Here is a 21,774-nt window from a genome sequence, read left to right as displayed (position 1 = left end):
TACAAGTGTATCAGAGAAAACCAAATGTATACTTACCAATTAATTAACTTTTGCAAACTAATAGAGGAGCTATATGAATGCCTGCCCTGTCATTCATTTTGCTATTTACCTGGTCTGTCCTCTCAAATTCCTTTTCCTTCTTCTCTCCAAACTGCTTCTTGTTTGGAAGGAAGTAAGAAGGTGAGGGATAAATAGGGAGCTCAATTCCTTCAATGTTTTGGGAGACGTTTCTACCTACTGCATAGGTCATATACCAACTAAAGCTAAATATAGTTTTACTAAAAGTGTGAAGACATTGATTTATATGTAGGTAAGAAGTATCAACCTCTCTGTGTGTGTTTTTTAAGTTTGATAAGTGGCACACTTGTAGATACCTCATTTAAAATGCATGTTACAAACAACCATAATAGTATATCAACATTAAAGGGACATGAAACACAACATTATAGACACAACAGATAGAAAATACAATTTTAAACAATTTTCTATTAATTAATTACTATAAAATAATTATATTATCGAATTTGCTTCATTCTCTTGGTAGGTCATTCGTTGAATAAGCAGCAATGCACTACTGGGAGCTGACTGAATGCATTGGGTGAGCCAATAACATGAGTCATATATGTGCAGCCTCCAATCAGCAGCTTGTGAGCCTACCTATGTATCCTTTTCAACAAAGGATACAAAGAGAACAAAACTAATTAAATAATAAAATTAAAATGGAAAGTTGTTTAAAAGCACATGCTCACTCTGAATCATGAAAGAAAAAGTTTGTTTTTCATGTCCCTTTAAATAAACAGATTATACCTCAAACAAAGTTGTGTATATAAATAGGAGGCTCTCTGACAAATGAAAAATAAAAAAAATGAACCTCTTAACTATTACATACTAAGTCAGTCCATACAATATTTCACAGTCTCCAAATAGATTGATAGTACCCAGGCAGCAACTTGTGAGAAGAGTTGGCCCACCACATTCATGTGCACGCTGAAATAAGATAAAAACAAGGGTTTTCCAAATGTGTACTTTAGCAATTCTGATGATGTGGGTACATTATTTTGTGTTGAGTACTGTTATTTAAAGCTAAAATAAGATGAAAACAAGGGCGCCACATTGCCTAGCACAGTCTTTATATAGTAGTAAATGCAAATGTAAAAATGGCATTCACTTTAGACGCACACCTCCAGGTGCTCTATGCACAAGCTGGGACTTCACTGCCGCCCAGCAGACTGGGCAGCAACAATCAGCGCACCCAGTATAGATGAGAAAAATATATGGCACTCAGAGCGTCAACTATTCTTTATTCAATGCTTCAATACTTCAATTCCATCATTTGCAGATAAACGGCAAACATATGAGGAAAATCAGGCAGCTCAGGTCAAGCTAGGTCAAACGCGTTTCATAGTATCAAAACATAACTTCCTCGGTGACCAGCAGACTGGCCCACAGTTGTGAAGTTCCAGTTTGTGCATAGAGCACGTGGAGGTCCATTCCTAAAGTGAATGCTATTTTTACATTTGCCTTGACTACTATATAAAGACTGTACTAGGCCATGTGGCGCCCTTGTTTTTATCTTATTTTAGCTTTAAATAACAGTACTCAGCACAAAATAATGTACCCACATCATCAGAATTACTAAAGTACACATTTGCAAAAACCCTATATATAAAGAAGAAACTTACATCTACATTTTGATAATGATTGTAGAATTTATTTTACACAATGAAGGAATACTATTTTTGTAGTAATCAATATTTGCAAAATATATATTTACAGATATGTCTTTGGTATAAATAATGCACATATAGTTACAGGAAATGACGGGACAAATAAATAGATTAATGCAAAATGTTAAACTGAAAAACTCCAAAAGTCACACACAGTTGTATATAAAGTCTCTTCCATCCCCCCATATAAAATTTATTGTTTTGTTTTTTGATACACTGTGTGAAATTATTTTTCAAGTGCTGTAACAGATCATCCTTTATCCATCTGATTTTATAAAACAAACAAGTCTTATGAACAGAACAGTACCGCAATTTAACTTCAGGACAGAAAAAGCCAAACAGTGGCACAGCAATACCATCCTAAGTGTTAAAACGGAACTTAAAGGGACAGTTTACCCAACATTTTTCTCCCCTTTAATTTGTTCCCAATGATCCACTTTACCAGCCCAAGTATATTAAAATATTAAAGTATTTTCATTAGCTTTATATTGGCATTTGAAATAGTTTATTTTGCCTGTGGTATCCCCACCCATCCTGAAAGTTTTTGGTCTCAAGGCCAAGCTGTGATAACACAGCCAGTAGAAGAAATTTTACTCCCAGTGGGTTATAGAAGAGATAAGGTAATACAATGTTAATTTTCCATTGTTCTCTCCAAGTATTGGTGATTGGTTTATGGACAGATACAAGATAAAGAAGCAGGTATATGTACACAATGTGATAAAGTAATGAGATCTGATTATACCTACAAGCTCAACCCATTTTATTAGGTTGTGGCTTCAAAGCACAAAATCAGTTATTTCATATACACAAATAAGCCTTAAAAAACAAATCTCATACATTTTATACTCTGTAGCTGGTAAAAAAAAGTAATTGGAAACACATTAAGGGAAAAACAATTTTATAGTATACTGTCCCTTTAAACCTACTCCAAAATGCTCTATGAACAGCTGTAATAAATACATTTAAATTATTTAAAATGATTAAATATTGGTAACACAGTCATCAATATGGTGGTATCATTATTGTTGCCATGCACATGAAAAGAAAAACACACATTGCTTTAGTACCTGTAGGAAAGTGGCTTTGGGAATAACTAAAAGCATGTCCAGAGAAGCTTCTTCATCTTCCAAAGTAACCATATCCTCCATAGGTAACGGCTCACTAAAAACAAAGGCTTCACTGTGTCCTCTCACAGTACCATGCCGATCCACGTAACGAAAATGGTACTGCTGATCCCCAGGCCGTGGAAGATAATATGCTGTTGTGGTAAGAAGCATACTTCATTTAGTGTGCTGTAGTATAATAATAAGGACAATTACATTTAGTAATGCAAAATATACACTTTATTGATCAACAAAACGAACAAATATAAACCATGCCACTGTTTAATAGGTCATATGCGTGTAACAAATACAACACTGTTAGCTTCTACGTAAATTTCAATTTTAGACATTCTCAGTCATCATTAACTTTCCTATTATGTTTTTTGTATCTGTACCTTAAAGGGAAATTACAACCAAAATGTTTCTTTCATTATTTAGATAGACCATACAATTTTATACAAGTGTTTAACTTACTTCTATTATCAAATTTGCTTCTCCCGGCATCCTTTGCTGAAGAAGCAGGAATGCACAACTTGGAGCTACCTAAACATATTGGGTGAGCCGTTGACAAGAGGCATATATGTGCAACAACCAATCAGCAGATAACTCACAGTAGTGCCTAGCTGCTTCTGTGCCTACCTAGGTATGTTATTTTCTTACCAAAGTATACCAAGAGAACAAAGCAAATTAGATAATAGAAGTCAAATTGAAAATTATTTACATCTATATGGCCTCTCTGAATCATGACATTTTAAATTTTACTATCCCTTTAACTGATATTACTTTTAATTTTAAATTATTGTTTTTTTCTACTTCTTATATTTATTCCGCTATGTTCCTCAGCTTTTGTGACATAGAATTTGTATTTTCAGTAAATATGACCACATTCAACTGATTTTGAATAGTTGCGTTTGGTATCTGCATATAGGACTATTTATATACATATAGAACTACACAGGAGTACATTATTTAAAATGTCACAAATAAAATAAGCAGAACAAGTGTAAATTAAACATGAGTGAGAGCAATCGTGCATAAACCCAAGGTACACCCATGAAATAGACCAGAATGTTAAAAGGTGATGGTTGTTTAATGAAAAAGATCTAAAATATAAGAAGACTGATGTGCAAATATGTTGTCCAACTGGCATACAAAATGTGATGGTTTTCAATGCAAAAAAATGAAATGAAATGGCTTTGGTTTGGAAAATAGCATATTGCACTGCAAAAAAACTGCCTGAAGAACACTAGAATGAAGCCTTATATAACCTTTTTTTAAAGAATTTGGTTCCTAAACACCAGCATTATTCCAAATAATATCCTGGTGTGACTTCTTGTAGCTTCTCTTTCATTTCCTTGGTATGTCACAGTATTATGGCTGTAGCATCTTATTTCAACAAATTATTTTTGTTTGCATTACAGCAATTTTAAACAATTTACATCTAAAATACAGGAGTAGGGTCTGGGTCCACTACCACAATTTGCTTTTATGTCAGCGTTTCTGCCAAAATATACAGTAATTCTCAAACCACATTATTCTAACACTCTAGTGCATACTAAAGAGTTTCTAGAGATGCCACAGTGTGTTTAGCCTTTTTCATTTTTAAATATTATGAAAGATGTACAATTATTATTATTATTATTCTTTATTTATAAAGCGTCAACAGATTCTGCAGCGCTGGCCATGGGTACAAGGATAAAAGTACAATGGAGAAACAATACAATAAAAGACAAAATTTTAAAGATAAATACAGGGGGAATTGAGGGCCCTATTCCCATGGGAACTTAAAATCTAGATGGGAAGGATGGGAAACAGCAGTTGGGGACTGCAAAGGTAAGAATGATATTAGTGAGGAGATAGATGAGGGAAACTGTTAGGTTAGTGAAGTTCATTTGTTAATGAGTCGGGTGATAGGCTTCCCTGAACAAAAAGGTCTTTAGGGAACGTTTAAAGGACGAGAGGTTCGGAGAGAGTCTGACGGCTCGAGGAAGTGCGCTCCAGAGGGTTGGTGCCGCACGAGAGAAGTCCTGTAGTCTAGCATGAGAGGAGGTGACGGTAGAGGACGCAAGGAGCAAGTCAATGTTGGATCTTAGGGGGTGGGATGGAGTATATTTGTTGATGAGTAAGGACAGGTAGGGTGGGACAGCATTGGTGAGGGCTTTGTAGGTCAGGGTGAGAATTTTGAATTTAATTCTGCTGTGAATGGGGAGCCAGCGAAGGGACTCACAGAGAGGTGCAGCAGAAACGGAGCATCGAGAGAGGTGGATTAGCCTGGCAGATGCATTTAGGATGGATTTAAGGAGAGAGAGGCGGGAGAGAGGGAGGCCCATTAGCAAGTTATTACAGTAGTCAAGTCGGGAAATTATCAGGGAGTGGATTAGCAGTTTAGTAGTTTCGTCACTCAGAAAGGGACGAATTTTGGAGATATTGTGTAGGTGGTTGCGGCAGGATGAAGAGAGCAGTTGGATGTGGGGAATGAAGGAAAGATTTGAGTCAAGCGTGACTCCGAGGCAGCGGACTTGGGGTGATGGGGAGATAGTGGTGCCGCCAACAGTGATGGAAAAATTAGAAACTGTAGTAGAGTTAGAGTGGGGGGGGTTAGAAGTAGTTCGGTCTTGGACATGTTTATTTTTAGGTGGTGAGAGGCCATCGAGGAGGAAATGCCAGATAAGCAGTCGCTGATGTGAGAATTGACAGAAGGAGAGAGTGTAGGGGGGGAAAGGTAGATCTGGGTATTATCAGCATAGAGGTGGTAGTTGAAGCCATAGCTGTTGATAAGTTTACACAGTGAAGAAGTGTAAATAGAGAAGACTAGAGGACCCAGGACAGAGCCTTGAGGTACTCCGACAGAGGCAATGGAGAGGAGGAGTCACCAGCAAAAGAGATGGAGAAGGATCTGTTAGAGGGATAAGAGTGAATCCAGGAGAGGGCAGTGTCACAGAGCCCAAGAGAGCTGAGAGTCCGTAGAAGGGGATGGTCAACAGTGTCAAAGGCAGCAGAGAGGTCAAGTAAGATGAGTATAGAGTAGTAGCCTTTGTTTTTAGCAGAAAGGAGATTGTTAGTAACCTTGGTGAGGGCCGTCTCAGTTGAGTGTTGGGGACGGATTGCAGGGGGTCGAGCAGTGAGTTGGAGGACAGGAAGTGGGTTAGGTGATCGAAAACTAGTTTTTCAATGATTTTTTAAGCTAGCGGGAGCAGTGATATTGGGCGGTAGTTTTCAGGAGAGTTAGGGTCAAGGGAGGGTTTTTTGAGGATGGGGGTGACCTTTGCATGTTTGAAGGAGCCAGGGAATGAGCCGGTAGAAAGGGATAGGTTGAATATGTGGGTAAGAGCCAGAGTGAGGGTGGGAGACAGAGAAGGTATTAGATGTGAAGGAAAAGGGTCAAGTGGGTAGGTAGTGAGGTGTGAGGAAGACAATAGGGAAGCCACTTCACTCTCAGTGGTTGGGAGGAGGGTGCAGAGAGCGGCAGAGGGGGTGACTGGGAGCAAAGTTGGGAGACTGCAGGTTTGTGTTGAGATGTTTCTTCGGATGGTAAGTGTTTTATTGAAAAAGTAGTCAGCCAGGTCTTGAGCACTGAACGCAGATGAGGGGGGTGGTGCAGGTGGGTAAAGAAGAGAGTTGAAAATGGAGAAGAGTATTTTACAATGGGGTTGAGAACCATGCAAACCAGCACACATTGGACTTCTGATACACCTGGCACAGGTTTGATGTGTGTCCTACTGGAAAATGATTTCTATGTCACATAACTTTAAGCGAGAAGTGATGACATACGTCTGCAGAATATAGTGGTACTTTTCTTATGTCAAAATGTGTGTAATCTTATGGAAGTCACCGCCTCCTAAAAAGGCCAAGCATCTGTATATATTCCTATACCATATTTATTTATAGATTTTAAACACTGTGATGTTAGAATCTCATGCAGGTGTCTTCTCACATGAACTTTGTGACTGCAACCAAACATTTATAAAAAAATATTTGTCAAAAAAACAGGATGCTTTACAGTTTTCCACTGTGAAATGTATGTATTGTTTGCCCCACACTAAACATTTACATTTGTTTTTATTAATTTAAAAAAAAAATGTTTTACCAAGAAGGCCTTACTCAGTCTTTTGACTATGCATTTGCTTACTGGGGTAGGACATTCCTGGTTCAGTTGGGCTTAAAAGGACATTCCGGTCAACATTTAAAAATGAAATGCACATAGATGAATTACATCTTAGAATAAAAACATCTGCAATATACATGTATTGGCAAAAATGCTTCTAGAAAAAGTTAACATTTTTCTCTGCATGTGCATGTGAAGCATAGCTGGATATTCTCAGTGCACCAGCATTTTACATACTGCAGCTGCTCAGAGTGTCAGTGGGCGCTTTTATCATGTCAGCAATGAACAAATTGAGTAATTAAAAGATGGTACAAACACTTTAGGCTCTCTGAGCCAGTGCTGTGTTTAAAATGCTGGTGCAGACTGCAAACTTAAATATACATTTAAAACAGATTTAGTTTTTATTATAAGAATTTTTGCTAATACAAGTATATTACAAAAATGCTTCTATTTAAAACTGAAATTCATTCAGGTGAACTCTAATTTTGGCTGGAATGTCCCTTTAAATTGTGGATGCAGATGCTGTTCTTTTCCATAATGATGTCAGATTGATATACAGTATTGGTCTTATGATGGTATGGTTGCTTGGTCTGTCTGGTCTTGCTTTGGATTACATTTTTTTAGTTTTAGAACATCTCTTTAGTGTGCACTGTGGTGCCTTCTTAAAAGTATTCAAATTAGCTGCAATTTGATGCTGGGGAAATTTTTCAAAATCTAATAAAAATGATTTATAAAAAACATTGCACACAAAAGTTATAAGGGCTCAAAGACATTTAACATAGAGAGACATACATATACATAATATGTATGTATATATACAAGTTTAACTGTGTGTACATGTGTATTTATATGTGTGTATATGTATTTACAGACATATATACACATACAAAAACACAAATATATTCATATATATAAGTGTATTACAGTTAAGTAGCTGAAACATGTAAAAACATATTTATGCAATATTAATATTTAAAAGGACAGTTTACTCAAAAAATGTCTCCCCTTTAATTTGTTCCCAATTATCCACTTTACCTGCTGGAGTTTATTAAATTTTTTAAAGGTATTTCCTTTACCTTTATATTGGCATTTGAAATAGCCTGGGGTATGCCCACCTATTCTGAAAGTTTCCGGCCTTAGCTCCAAGCTGTAGATAAGCTGTGTAAACACAGCCAGCAGAAGAAATAACACTCCCAAAGGGGTATAGAGGTGATAGGGTAATAAAATGTTAATTTCCCATTGTTCTCTCCAAGTATTGGTCTTTGTTATACGGACAGATATAAGATAAAGAAGCATGTATATGTATATAATGTGATAAAGTAATAAGATCTGATTATACCTTCAAGCTCAACCCATTTTATTAGGTTGTGGCTTCAAAACACAAAATCAGCTAATTCATATACACTAATAAACCTTAAAAAGCAAATCTCATACATTTTATATTCCGCAGCTGGTAAAAAAAGTAATTGGAAATACATTACCGGTAAAGGAAAAACACGTTTACAGTATACTGTCCCTTTAATAAATTGTTTTACTGTGTATTTACTGTAAATATTTTACATTCCAATGTTCTTCAAATAGGGGAATATGCTCTATGTATTTTTAAATAGATATTCTGATTTATATATCTATATCTTTTTAAATACCACTCCAATTGTAATCTGGCTTATAGTGTTATAATGGTTTTGAAAATGTATACCCAAATGATGTTTGAAGAGGATATCCACATACATGACAATATCAAATAAAGATTTAATAAAGAGCTAAAATGAATTTATCTCATTGTTAAATAATGTTTTCTTCAATAATAACTGATAACTATGTTTTACTGCTTTTAATAAATCAAACCTTGAAACTGCACACTGCACTGAGATGCCAAACTTTCTCCACAGTTCTCAGGAGGCACTGTCCAAACAAATGTGTCATAATCACGCACAGAGGGAGCTCCTACCTGAAAAACAAAGTGAATTTGCACAGCTTGATATATCTAATCAGACCATTTAGCACATGGATAAAAGCATAAAAAAAACAACGGTCTACCATTTTATTATTGCACTGTTGCTTGGATATAACTATGTGCTTAACCCCTGTAAAGAAATTAAACACATAATTATAGTCCACTCCACAGTAGCAATGCACTACTGGGAGCTAGCTAAACACATCTGTTAAGCCAATGACATGAAGCATATGTAGCCACCAATCCCAAGCTTGCTCCCAGTAGTGCATTGCTGCTCCTGAGCACACCAATGTATGCTTTTCAACAAAGGATACCAAGAGAAAGAAGTACATTTGACATTAGAAGTAAATTGAAAATTGTCTGCTCTATCTGAACAATTAAAAAGTTTAATTTTGACTTTCATGTCCTTTTAAGCCTCAGCTACAAATATGTTTGCATTTTCATATCCTCTGAAAAAAACAACCACCCAGGTTTTTTTTTCTTTCCCACCATCTAGATTCATGAATGAATCACATTTTTCTATTGTCTTTTTTATTGAGGCACATATCAATTGCAACAATAGCAATACATGTAATTATAGCCAAACAAAAGACACACATAACTTATATGTGTGTAGAATCATCATATATACTAAAAAAAATGTGCAGTGTTTCTGGTATAAACCTAAACAGACCAGAGGCCTAACTTAAGTTTTTGGTGTAACCATACTTATTGAAGCAGACATTTCCTATCAGTTAGTGAAGTAGCCTCACTTGGACCACTAATTCTGCAGTAAACCCTTAGCAGAAAGGAACTTCACTTTTCAGTAATTTCTCATACAAACTTTAATTTTTTGGTTGTTAAGAATAACAACAACCCAGAAGTCTTTAGAAGGGATATTCACTACAATAAGACCAATAAGTCTGATAATATTTACACTTGGTCGCCCAATTCAGTTAGAAGAGAATAAAGATGAGACAAGCAAATAAGAGGGGGAGATATTGGGCTTGTAAAATACAGAGCTTTCTGCGTGGCAATGAGATAAAAGGAAACGTGTATAGGAGGCAGGAAGGCTTCAGAAAATATGAGTGAGGGAAAAGAAAAAAAATAGAGGTGGAAAAAGGAAAACCATTTTGCTTCTTTTCTGAGTTCTCTGTATCTCTTCCACCTCCTCCGTCCATCCCAGTAATGCACACTCCTTTAACTCCAAAGAGATCAGTAGTATATTGCAACTTATTGTGGCACTAAGGCCACATAGCCCAGAGAGCATTGAAGTGGGTCACCCTATTGCCAGTGACAGCAACACCACATTTCATCATTTGCAGATATTCCAGGTTGTACAAAGGTGGAAGTTGAAAGGAGGAACTGCTGAATCCCCCCCCCCCCCCTGGCAACAAAGAGCTTGGCAGCTGTGACGAGTATAAGGCAAAAATGATGAGTGAGGAAGGACATGGAATAGGGATATGAGCGGTGTCCAAGGAATGATGATAACCTTAAAGTGAATGTAAACTTTCACGAATTTCACTTTCACTGAAAGGAGGTTGTGTACCGCAGCATATTGGGAAAATTATATATCTTTTTTAATCTGTAGAAAGTTAAGAGCCTGTTTTGTGGAAAAGGCTAATGACTGTAAGAATCCCACAAGATTTACTGGTTGTCAAATGTGTATTGGGTAATGCTGGCAAAAGTCCTCCTATCAAGTGTAATGGGGATGGATGAGGGGGCTATTTGTTGATGGTGGTGCAGTCTGACCCCAGTAATGAAGCAGAACTGGATTCATTATTCGTCTAGAGTAGGACGGAACCCAGATAAGATCTTTTAGGTCCAAGCCCCCTGGCAGCATCGCTGCCTTTGGTGTCTTCCATCTGGAGGGAGTCCTGATGGTACCCCAGGCTTTGACATGTGATAAAGCAGTTATATCATAATAAGTGAAAATATTTGGCATCGCTGTAAGTTAACCTGTATATGATGAGCATATTGCCTGAAATTTATGTAGGAGGTGCTGGGAACTGTTATAGTCAAGCATCTAAAGACATTCGGTAATAGAGACATCTCTAAAGGCCACTATTCTGCCAAGCAAGATATAAAAGGAAGATTCCATTTGGTCAGTGAAGCCCTCATCTCCTCAAGAAGTAGGAGGTAGCTTTGGGAAATAATCATTTTATGATTGTTAGAAGGAAAAACACAGAGGTATTTCAAGCAGTTTGTTGTTCATTTGAAACAGTGTGTCTGCTTCAAATAGCATAGCTAAGTGTCCAATAAGTTAAATGCTAGTGCTTCTGTTTTTAAGAAGTTGAGCTTGTAGGAGCTCAAAATGCCGAACTGTTGGAGGAGGTTAAAAAGAGCTGGTAAGGAGTGCCTAGCTTCATACAGGATCACAGTGAGATTGTCAGCAAATAAATAAAGCTATTTTCAGCCAAGCAGTAGGTCAGACCAGTGCATAAAGCAGCTGTATAAGCAAAAAACAGACATGTTTCATCCCTAATAAGTAACCATCATGGTAAAGGGCTACCTCTTTAAATTGTTGATTTGTTGTTATAGTAACACCATCTGGCGTTCAATCAAAATCATAAAAAGTTTTTAAATACTCATGTAACCTAACTTAGAAATGTATCTCATATTTATTTCAAGTGTGCACAGGAAGAAGGAATGTCTATGTATTGTATACATTTTGGTCTTACATCTTACAATATTCATTCACTGACATTACTCAACTCTATATTCCATAGAAGTCCCTGATAATACAAAATATATATGAGGCTGATGCACGTAACACGTAAAAATCACTTATCAACTGTTGCATCACTCACTAAAGAGTTACAAATTCTTCTGGAAGCAACATCAGAACAAGAACTGTGCGTCGGGAACTTAATGAAATGAGTTTCGGACAGCTGTGCACAAGTGTTACCTGGAGTGGTGTAAAACACGCAGCCACTGGAATATAGAGCAGTGGAAACATGTTCTATGAACTGATGAATCACACTTTCCTATCCCTATCCTGTTCTAGCATGACTGTGAACCTGTGCACAAAGTCCATGAAGACATGGTTTTGTTGTGGAGGAACTTGAGTGGCCTGCACAGAGCCCTGACCTCAACCCCATTAAACACCTTTGGGATGAATTGAAACACTAATTGCGAGTCAGACCTTCTTCTGCAAATCAGTGCCTGGCCCCACAAAATCTCTTTTGGCTGAATTGGCACAAATTCACAGACACACTCCAAGATCTTGTGGAAAAGCCTTCACAGAAGAACGGATGCTGTTATAGCCACAAAGGAGGGGCAAAACTAAATATTAATTCCCATGATTTTGGAATGAGGTATCCAACCAGCTCATACAGGTGTGATGGTCAGGTGTCCACATACCTTTGGCCATATTTTTCCAAATTCGTCACATTAAACTGCATTGCATTAATCCTAGCCTGTCCTGGTCTTTCGAGACTTTTAACCAATGTCTCTATGTTCTCTCTAATAGATAGAAGTCCCAGTCTACATTTCTATAATGTTGCATAATGAGAAAAAATAAAACTAATACTTTTTTTTTTAAAAAGTACAAATAGGATTTGCATGAGAGATAGATAGGTAGATAGATAAATAAATAGATAAATACATAACGGATAGATAGATGATAGATAGATAGATAGATAGATAGGATTGTGAAATGAACCATTCTACACTGAATAGTATGAATGTATTTTACACTGACATTTTCTTTAACATATTTTCAGGTTGATATGTTCACTTTTCATTTACTTTTGTTTATTTTTAGGTGGGGCAGTGTCAAAAACCTTGGACATACTATTTACCTCAGTCTTTTTGGCTTATTAAGTAATCATATCAAAATAAACATGAGTTTGTCTGGCAAAATCATCCTTTAATAATTATGGGCTACATTACAGAATTAGATATTAGTGGATATTTAAAAAATCTTAAGCAAAGCATCTTTATGTGGCCAAAACTCCACTACCTGAGCACTATCGGCTTAACGCACCATCAGATTATTGTTCCACCAATAGCCAACATAAATTTTACTGTGTGTCCCCATACAAGTCTATCATGTGATGGATTTGATGCACCCACACTATTCAACATGCAGATGTTAATGCACCCTACACTATCACTTGAAATATCAAAAATAACTTTGGACTTGTAATATGAGAGCAAACATAGAAATGCTACAGATTGTGCTTGAGTAGCGCTAACATTTTTGCACTCCACTAATCCAGGCCTATACGTTTGTGTGAATTATGAAAGTCATATCTACTGTGTGTCTTTTAAAAGTATAGTACTCATATTCTAATCCTCTTACACTTTTGAAAACTATAGAGTATTTTTGTAAATGTCAAGTGATGACGAGTTAAACATTTAATAGCAAATAGTTGATTAAACAAATATGTTGATCTTATTAAACCACAACTATTCTATTTTGTCATTGATGCACACTGTATAATAAAGTATTGTTAAAGTAGCCCTGTAAAACTCATCTAATTTACACAGATCTACATTTAGTAGAGACGTCTATCATGTTTCAGACACATTTATTTGCATAAAAATTAAACGTTCTATGAGATATTAAAGGGACTTGAAACCCCAAATTTGTATTTCATGATTTAGGCAGAGCATACAATATTAAACAACTTTCCAATAAACTATTATTAATTAATTTGCTTCATTCTTTAATAAATGAAGAGACTATAAAATAAGAAAGTTGATTACATTTGCATGCTCTATCTATATCATGAAAGTTTAATTTTAACTTTACTATCCCTTTAAGACACACTTGCAAACATTTAGCCAATCATAATAATGTAACCCTAGTCACACAGCTTGCCACAGTGCATAGACTTTGAAAGCACCTTACTTTAAAAATGCCAATCCAGTCACTAGTTGAACCTTTCATGCCAAAGGGCAGAGTATAACGGCACTCCAGTTTTGTGTTTGGGATATAGGTTCGAGCCACATTCAGAAAGTGAACATCGAGCACAGGGTGAGAAAGAGAAGTCTCCTCCATTTTTCTTATCAAACTAAAACAAAAGCAGAAAATACAAAAGTGATAGTTATGAGTGAAACTAACATTCTTTCACTTACTAATTTAGAAATGTAATGTTGATTTTTATTATTTCTAATAAATTACTTTATATATTCTGATTTAAATAGAACTTACCTTGTAGAAAAAAAGTATTACACTTTTTTGATATACAATATCAATCTAAATAAAAGCAGAATGATTCACTGCCTCTTTTTCTCAGTGTATATATTGTATAAACTAAAATCAGAAATAGTAGCATGTAATCGAGGGTAAGGCTAAACACACACCAACAAAAAGCACAAACTCAACCTTTAAAAATAAATAAAAAGCCTTCTAAGTCACAGCCTCAAACAAGCAACAGACAAAAGTAACAGAAAAAAACAATTAAAGGGACACTGAACCCACATTTTCTCTTTAGTGATTCAGATAGAGCATGAAATTTTAAGCCACTTTCTAATTTACTCCTGTTATCAATTGTTCTTCATTCTCTTGGAATTTTTATTTAAAATGCAAGAATGTAAGTTTAGATGCCGGCCCATTTTTAGTAAACAATCTGGGTTGTTCTTGCTGATTGGTGGATAAATTCATCCACCAATAAAAAAGTGCTGTCCAGAGTACTGAAGCAAAAAAGCTGAGATGCCTTATTTTTCAAATAAATATAGCAAGAGAATGAAAAAAATTGATAATAGGAGTAAATTAGAAAGTTGCTTAAAATTGCATGCTCTCTATGATCATGAAAGAAAAAAATTGGGTTCAGTGTCAGTTTTTTTTTTCTGTAAATAGTAGCATACAGTCAGGAACAGGCATTTTAATTACACTGCACTGTAAAATATAAAAAGGATATAAAAGAGGTATGCAGGACTAAGATCATATCCAAAGCCTCCTGGGAAGAAATTAGCAAAATGCACTCAATTATTTCATCACATAAATAACCTAACCTTTGACAGCCATTTTAATGATACAGTTTAACTTCATGAGTGCTAAAGCCATCTCCCTCATAAGCAAGCTTCCATAGTACTCATGTAATGTTTTGTGGAACCCTGGGGCTTCCTTGTATTGAAGAAGGGCGATATGCATGCTCTAATGATATTTTTTAACTGACAATTTGTAATGATGTCATCATAACCATGTCGTCTCTGGTGATGAAAGAAGCATAGTACAAAAAAAACAGCATTCTCTGTAGTAAGGAAAATCTTCCTTTACAATAACTCTCTACCCTCACAATATTTAACACATTATGGAATCCATAATTGGAAAATAGTTGTGAAATGAGCCTATATTATACACCTCCGTTTTTATAAGAAAATAAACTTATTTATATCTATATGGGTGGATGTTTCTTGTATATAGATGTTATTAAAATTATTTATTGCATAGCTGTTTTACAAACCTACATATGTACACACATACACAAAGACACATATATAAGATTCTCACACATATTAGCAATGTCAATCAGCAGGATATTGTGGGCTCAAAGACAAAAAAAGTTTTCTACAATCCCACAAATCATATATTGCCCAAATAAAGCTTGGTAGCTTTTGAGTACATGCAATGTAGAAATATTTTATGAACTTTTTTTTATTAATACATTATTTTGGATCTAAACAATTTGTCAATATATTTAAATGTTTTGAGGTCCTCTAGCTAATGACGCTGTGTTTAAATCCCAAAGGCAGAACATGCTGTCATCAGAGATGTAAAAGCAGAAAATGCAGCATATCTGCAGAAAGAATTCAGACATATGCAGGAACATTTAGCGTTCTCACTTTGCAGCACTGCTCCACATTAAACTGTTCTCTGCAGACACAGCGGTGCTCTGGCTACACTGTGTAAGTTTTCCTTAACACAGTGCATCCAGAGCAAAGTGTTGTTTGAAGAGAACAGTCAAATATGGACGAGTGCATTTATTGTTTACTGTCCAATCAGCCAATCAGATTGAGCTCGCAGATTGAGCTTGATCGGAACAGCCAATAGAATGCGAGCTCAATCTGATTGGCTGATTGGATCAGCCAATCCGATTGAACTTGAATCTGATTGGCTGATTCAATCAGCCAATTAGATTTTTCCTACCTTAATTCCGATTGGCTGATAGAATCCTATCAGCCAATCGGAATTCGAGGGACGCCATCTTGGATGACGTCATTTAAATGAACCTTCATTCGGACTTAGGACGTCGTTAGAAGAGGATGGATCCGCGCCGGCTGCTTCAAGATGGACCCGCTCCGCTCCGGATGGAAGAAGATAGAAGATGCCGCCTGGATGAAGACTTCCGAGCCTCTGGAGGACCTCTTCTGGCCGGATAGGATGAAGACTTCGGACCCTCTGGAGGACCTCTTCTGGACGGATCAGTGATACCCGGCTGGGTGAATACAAGGTAGGGAGATCTTCAGAGGGGTAGTGTTAGTTTTATTTAAGGGGGGTTTGGGTTAGATTAGGGGTATGTGGGTGGTGGGTTGTAATGTTGGGGGGTATTGTATGGGTTTTTTTACAGGCAAAAGAGCTGATTTCTTTGGGGCATGCCCCGCAAAAAGCCCTTTTAAGGGCTGGTAAGGTAATAGAGCTGTTAACTTTTTATTTTAGAATAGGGTAGGGCATTTTTTTATTTTGGGGGGCTTTGTTATTTTTTTAACTAGGTAGCTATTAAATAGTAAATAACTATTTAATAGTGATTGTACCTAGTTAAAATAAATACAAAGTTGCCTGTAAAATAAATATAAATCCTAAAATAGCTACAATATAATTATTTGTTATATTGTAGCTATATTAGGGTTTATTTTACAGGTAAGTATTTAGCTTTAAATAGGAATAATTTATTTAATAAGATTTAATTTATTTCGTTAGTTAAAAATTATATTTAATTTAGGGGGGTGTTAGTGTTAGGGTTAGATTTAGCTTTAGGGGCTAATACATTTATTAAAGTAGCGGCGAGGTCCAGGCAGATTAGGGGTTAATACTTGAAGTTAGGTGTCAAAGATGTTAGGGAGGGCAGATTAGGGGTTAATACTATTTATTATAGGGTTTATGAGGCGGGAGTGCAGCGGTTTAGGGGTTAATACATTTATTATAGTGGCGGTGAGGTCCGGTTGGCAGATTAGGGGTTAATAAGTGTAGGCAAGGTAGCAGCGACGTTGGGGGGGGGGGCAGATTAGGGGTTAATAATTATAATGTAGGTGTCGGCGACGTTGGGGACAGCAGATTAGGGGTACATAGGGATAATGTAGGTTGCGGCGGTGTCCGGAGCAGCAGATTAGGGGTTAATTGTATAATGCAGGTGTCAGGGATAGCGGGGGTGGCAGACTAGGGGTTAATAAGTGTAAGGGGTGTTTAGACTTGGTTTACATGTTAGGGTGTTAGGTGCAGACTTAGGAAGTGTTTCCCCATAGGAAACAATGGGGCTGCGTTAGGAGCTTAACGCTGCTTTTTTGCAGGTGTTAGGTTTTTTTGCAGCTCAAACTGCCCCATTGTTTCCTATGGGGAAATCGTGCACGAGCACGTTTTTCAAGCTGGCCGCTACCGTAAGCAACGCTGGTATTGAGAGTTGAAGTGGCGGTAAATTATGCTCTACGCTCCCGTTTTGGAGCCTAACGCAGGGGGGAAAAAACACGCGTAGCTAACTCACCCTTTTGGCCGCAAAACTAAATCTAGCCGTAAGATTGTAGCAGATCAAATGCAAGCACATGGGCAAATAAACAACTTTAAAGATATATAGACTTACTATGTGAACTTTGCTCTAAACAAACTAACTGGAAAGCAGACACTACTTTGATATCTATCAAAAACAAAGACATTTTGGGAAGCTAAGATAGATAGAGAGAGCAGGGATTTCCCTTAAAAGAACATTCATCTTATCCATTGATACATCTAAAAAAAAGGTATTTCAAAATATTTTTTTAAAACAGACATTACTGAGCTACAAACAAACAACACTATGGGGCATATTTATCAATGTGCGAGTGGACAAGATACGAAGTAGCGTATCATGTCCGCCACACATCGATAAATACGCTGTGGGCATTTATCATTGCACCAATTCTAATGAACTGCTGGTGCAATGACGCCCCCTGCAGATTCGCAGCCAATTGGCCACTAGCAGGGGGTGTCAATCAACCCGATCGTATTCAATCAGATTGATTTCTGTCCGCGGCCTCAGAGCAGGCGGACAAGTTATGGAGCAGCGGTCTTTCATAACTTTGGTTTCCGGCGAGCCTCAAGGCTCGCCAGAAACAAGGGGCATCAAGCTCCAATACGGAGCTTGATAAATATGCCCCTTTATGTCACTGCCCAACAGCAGAGCTGTAGGAGTTATCTGTATCAATCTGTGTGCAACTGCGATGAGGGATGAGTTCTGCACAAACCTGTTGGTTTCAATGCCAATGTAAATAGCTTTAAAGGGCAATTAAATAAATAATATTGCATGCTCTAATTATTTAGAGTATGCAATTTAATTATTATTATAAGTTATTTGTAGAGCGCCAACAGGTTCCGCAGCTCTAAAGACATGGGTCTAATATGCAAGATGACAGTTATGAGAGACATAAGGGATAGAGGGCCCTGCCAGGAGTTTCACTGTTGTAAATCATCTTTCATGAAAGTGATCTACAAAGCAGCTAGGCTCGTAGGCTTAAATGATAAGGGGGTTTAAGGGGATAGCTAAAGGAGGAGAGATACTAAGATAGAAAAATGTTAGTGTATATTATATGCATCCCTAAACAGTAGAGTCTTTAAGGAGCGCTTGAAAGTTTGAAAACTAGGGGAGAGTCGTGTAGAGCGAGGCAGAGTTCCACAAAATAAGGGCCAGTCTGGAGAAGTCTTGTAGACGGGAATGTGAGGAGGTAACAAGAGAGGAGGTCATGAGCACAGCGAAGGGAACGGGAGGGCGAGTATCTGGAGACTAGGTCGGAGATATAGGGTGGAGCAGTGTTATTGAGAGCTTTAAAAGTTAGAGTCAGGATTTTATGTTTTATTCTGGAGATTACAGTAAGCCAGTGAAGGGATTGGCAGAGATGTGCAGCAGATGAGGAGCGATGTGTAAGGAAGATAAGCCTGGCAGAAGCATTTATTATGGATTGTAAGGGAGATAGACGGCAGCTAGGGAGGCCGGAGAGGATGGAGTTGCTATAGCCAAGGCAACTGCTTACACCAACTAATGTATAAGCAGCTACTAACATATAGCTACATACTCTATGCATTATCTTGTCTGATTATACTGCAGAGTTGTTATCTATCACACACCACAACACTTCACAACCTATTTCTCTTCCACAGTCTGGAATCTCTGCCGAGACTATTACATAGTGAAAGGACATCCAGGATGAAATATTAGAAAGACAGTTAGTGACACGTGTTAGTAAGGAAGGGGATAGGTCTAGTGTAGAGATGAAGATTTGGGTATCATCAGCATACAAATGGTATTGAAACATATGGGACTGTATTAAGGAACCTAAAGATGCTGTATAAATTGAGAAGAGAAGGGGACCATGGACCGAGCCTTGTGGTACCCCAACAGAAAGTAGTAAAGGGTCAGAGAATGTGCCAAAGAAGGTAACACTAAAGGTCAGGATAGACAGGTAAGAGGAGAGCCACGAGAGAGCTGTGTCACAGATGCTGAAGGATTGAAGGGTTTGGAGCAAGAGAGTGTGGTCGACCGTGTCAAAGGCAGCAAACAGATCAAGAAGAAAAGTGGCCTTTAGATTTTGCTTTAATTAGGTCATTAGTAACATTAATAATTGCAGTTACTGTGGAGTGTTGTGGGCAAAATCCAGATTGCAATGGATCAAGGAGGGAATTCAATGTGAGGAAATGTGATAAACGTGTATATATGAGCCTTTCCAGAAGTTTTGAAGCGAGGGGAATATGGAAATAGGGCGGTAGTTAGATGGGGATGATGGATCAAGAGAAGATTTTTTGAGGATAGGTGTAATTAATGCATGTTTAAGGGATGATGGAAATATACCAGTGCTGAGGGAGAGATTTAAAATATGTGTGAGGATAGGAGTAAGAGTAGGAGAGAGGGAGGGCAGTAATTGTGAGGGGATGGGATCAAGGGGACAGGTAGTGAAGCGAGAGGAGGACATAAAGGCACATAGTTAAAGTACTGCTAGGAACCTGCACAGCTCTGTTTGGTATCGAGCAGAAACTGATCCAATCTACAGTGCTAGTCACACAGCTGGGTCATATACATAATACAAAAAACTGTGCTCCATAATGAGACATTCAGATAACCTCTATAAGTCTATGTATGTGTGCTCATATTTCTTTTTAAAGTATACGCCTAAATAGTTATTAGTATAGTCTTTTAGATATTCCAGGCATTCTTCAATTAATAAACTTTTGTACGTACCAGCCTGTTTAAGGGCCTGATGATAGAGCTCTTCCGTCTGGCAAAGATTATCAATGAAGTCTTGTCAGTAATGCAAGGTCCTTCAAAGAATTTTGGACAGGTAATTTTTTTATAGCGATCTGCTTATCTCCCTATGCAGGGTCCTGGATGTGAAGGATAGACACATACATTACAAGATAACGCTCAGAAAAAGATTTTGTGAGGTGGGGGTGACTGCATGAAACAAATTGAGTAAAACCAATTTATACTTAAACTGTTACACTTTACAACTGTAGATTTTTTATACAATACCCAACGAATACATAAAATTATTAAAGTGCAGTCACCTGTTTATAAACACAAAGAACAAATCTAAAATAAGGATTCTTCAGAAATAAATTCTTAAAAATTACACATTTGTAAATACCTTAACAAAAACAAACAAAAAAATTCCATTGCATTTTAATCCCTGCAATATTCTGCAAAAAAGATATGAAGAATATTTTAAAATGCATGTACATTCTATGATTAAGATTGCTTATTACAATGTATTTCTATGGAAAATCAGATCAGGTAACATCTTCAAGCTTGGGTGGTAAACCCTTGCAATACTACATATATGACTAATACTGCCCTCTTTATTAACCTATCCAATAATTCTACAAGACAAATCATAGTAACATTTCCAAGAATAGGAATTGTATTTGTCCCTTTAAACTGCAACATCTGCAGGGCTGAAGCAACGCAAAATGCCTAAATTCTCTGCTCAAAACTAATAATTTGGTGGCAGTAAAATATATTAGATGTAGTCGATGTGCCACCTCCATATAAAACGATTGCACATTTTATATACATTTTTTATATAACGCATTTAAAACTATTTCACCCTAAACTATTCCATCTTTGTTGATAAACATGTTTTGCCAGCTAAGGGGTTAACACAGGGAAGAAGTTGTGACAACTTTGACAGGTGTTTTCAGAGAAACCGTACACGTTTTCACTATATAGCAATACATTTAGGGGTTGCAATAGTTTTCGTGCATACAAAGTAACTACATTACGAGGCCTGTAACAGATGGCGATTTGTTGCGCAGTAAAGTTCTTTAAATAAATATTTACGGGCAGAGCAAAAAACACTTTCTATTCGCAGGATAAAGCGCCCTGTACTTTCGCACACCAGCTGCCCCGGTACGCTCCAAAAAGGCACCTAATATACATATACAAAACCTCTTACCCCCGCACCCAGAAATCAGCTGTTCCACAACAACAGCAGATGTGCGCGGGGATCGCCGGGAATTGTAGTTCCAGGAAAGGCAATGCTGGTAAAGGAAGTCTCCTTAGAACTACACTATCCATCATGCTTTGAGTTAACAAAAAATTAATCCTCTGACAGGATTATGGTTGCTGGGGTAACAGCTGTCCCTTTAGAGAACGGACGAGCATTCGATGCAGTGTGGAAAGTAACAACTGTGATTTGTTGTCAGTCAATCTGCCTTTAGTTCGACATTTTTTTTCTGGCTTACTATTACTTTCATTTTGTGACACTTGCCCCCTT

General features: G+C 37.2%; 1 protein-coding gene across 1 annotated transcript in view; it reads right to left on the bottom strand.

Moving 5' to 3' along the window:
- Positions 1–21,502, bottom strand: part of CALCOCO1 (calcium binding and coiled-coil domain 1) — a 133,256-nt gene extending 111,754 nt beyond the window's left edge. The window contains exons 1-5 of the mRNA XM_053708292.1: positions 21,454–21,502; positions 20,241–20,383; positions 13,730–13,892; positions 8,784–8,886; positions 2,795–2,985 (exon numbers count right to left, since the gene is read on the bottom strand). Coding sequence (XP_053564267.1) covers positions 2,795–2,985; positions 8,784–8,886; positions 13,730–13,879 — 444 coding nt within the window. The 5' untranslated portion in view covers positions 13,880–13,892; positions 20,241–20,383; positions 21,454–21,502. The remainder of the gene's footprint in view (positions 1–2,794; positions 2,986–8,783; positions 8,887–13,729; positions 13,893–20,240; positions 20,384–21,453) is intronic.
- Between the last annotated feature and the right edge of the window lie 272 nt (positions 21,503–21,774).

Source organism: Bombina bombina, chromosome 3 (genome assembly GCF_027579735.1).
Source record: "Bombina bombina isolate aBomBom1 chromosome 3, aBomBom1.pri, whole genome shotgun sequence".
NCBI lineage: Eukaryota > Metazoa > Chordata > Amphibia > Anura > Bombinatoridae > Bombina > Bombina bombina.
This window is presented reverse-complemented; position numbering and strand designations above follow the sequence as displayed.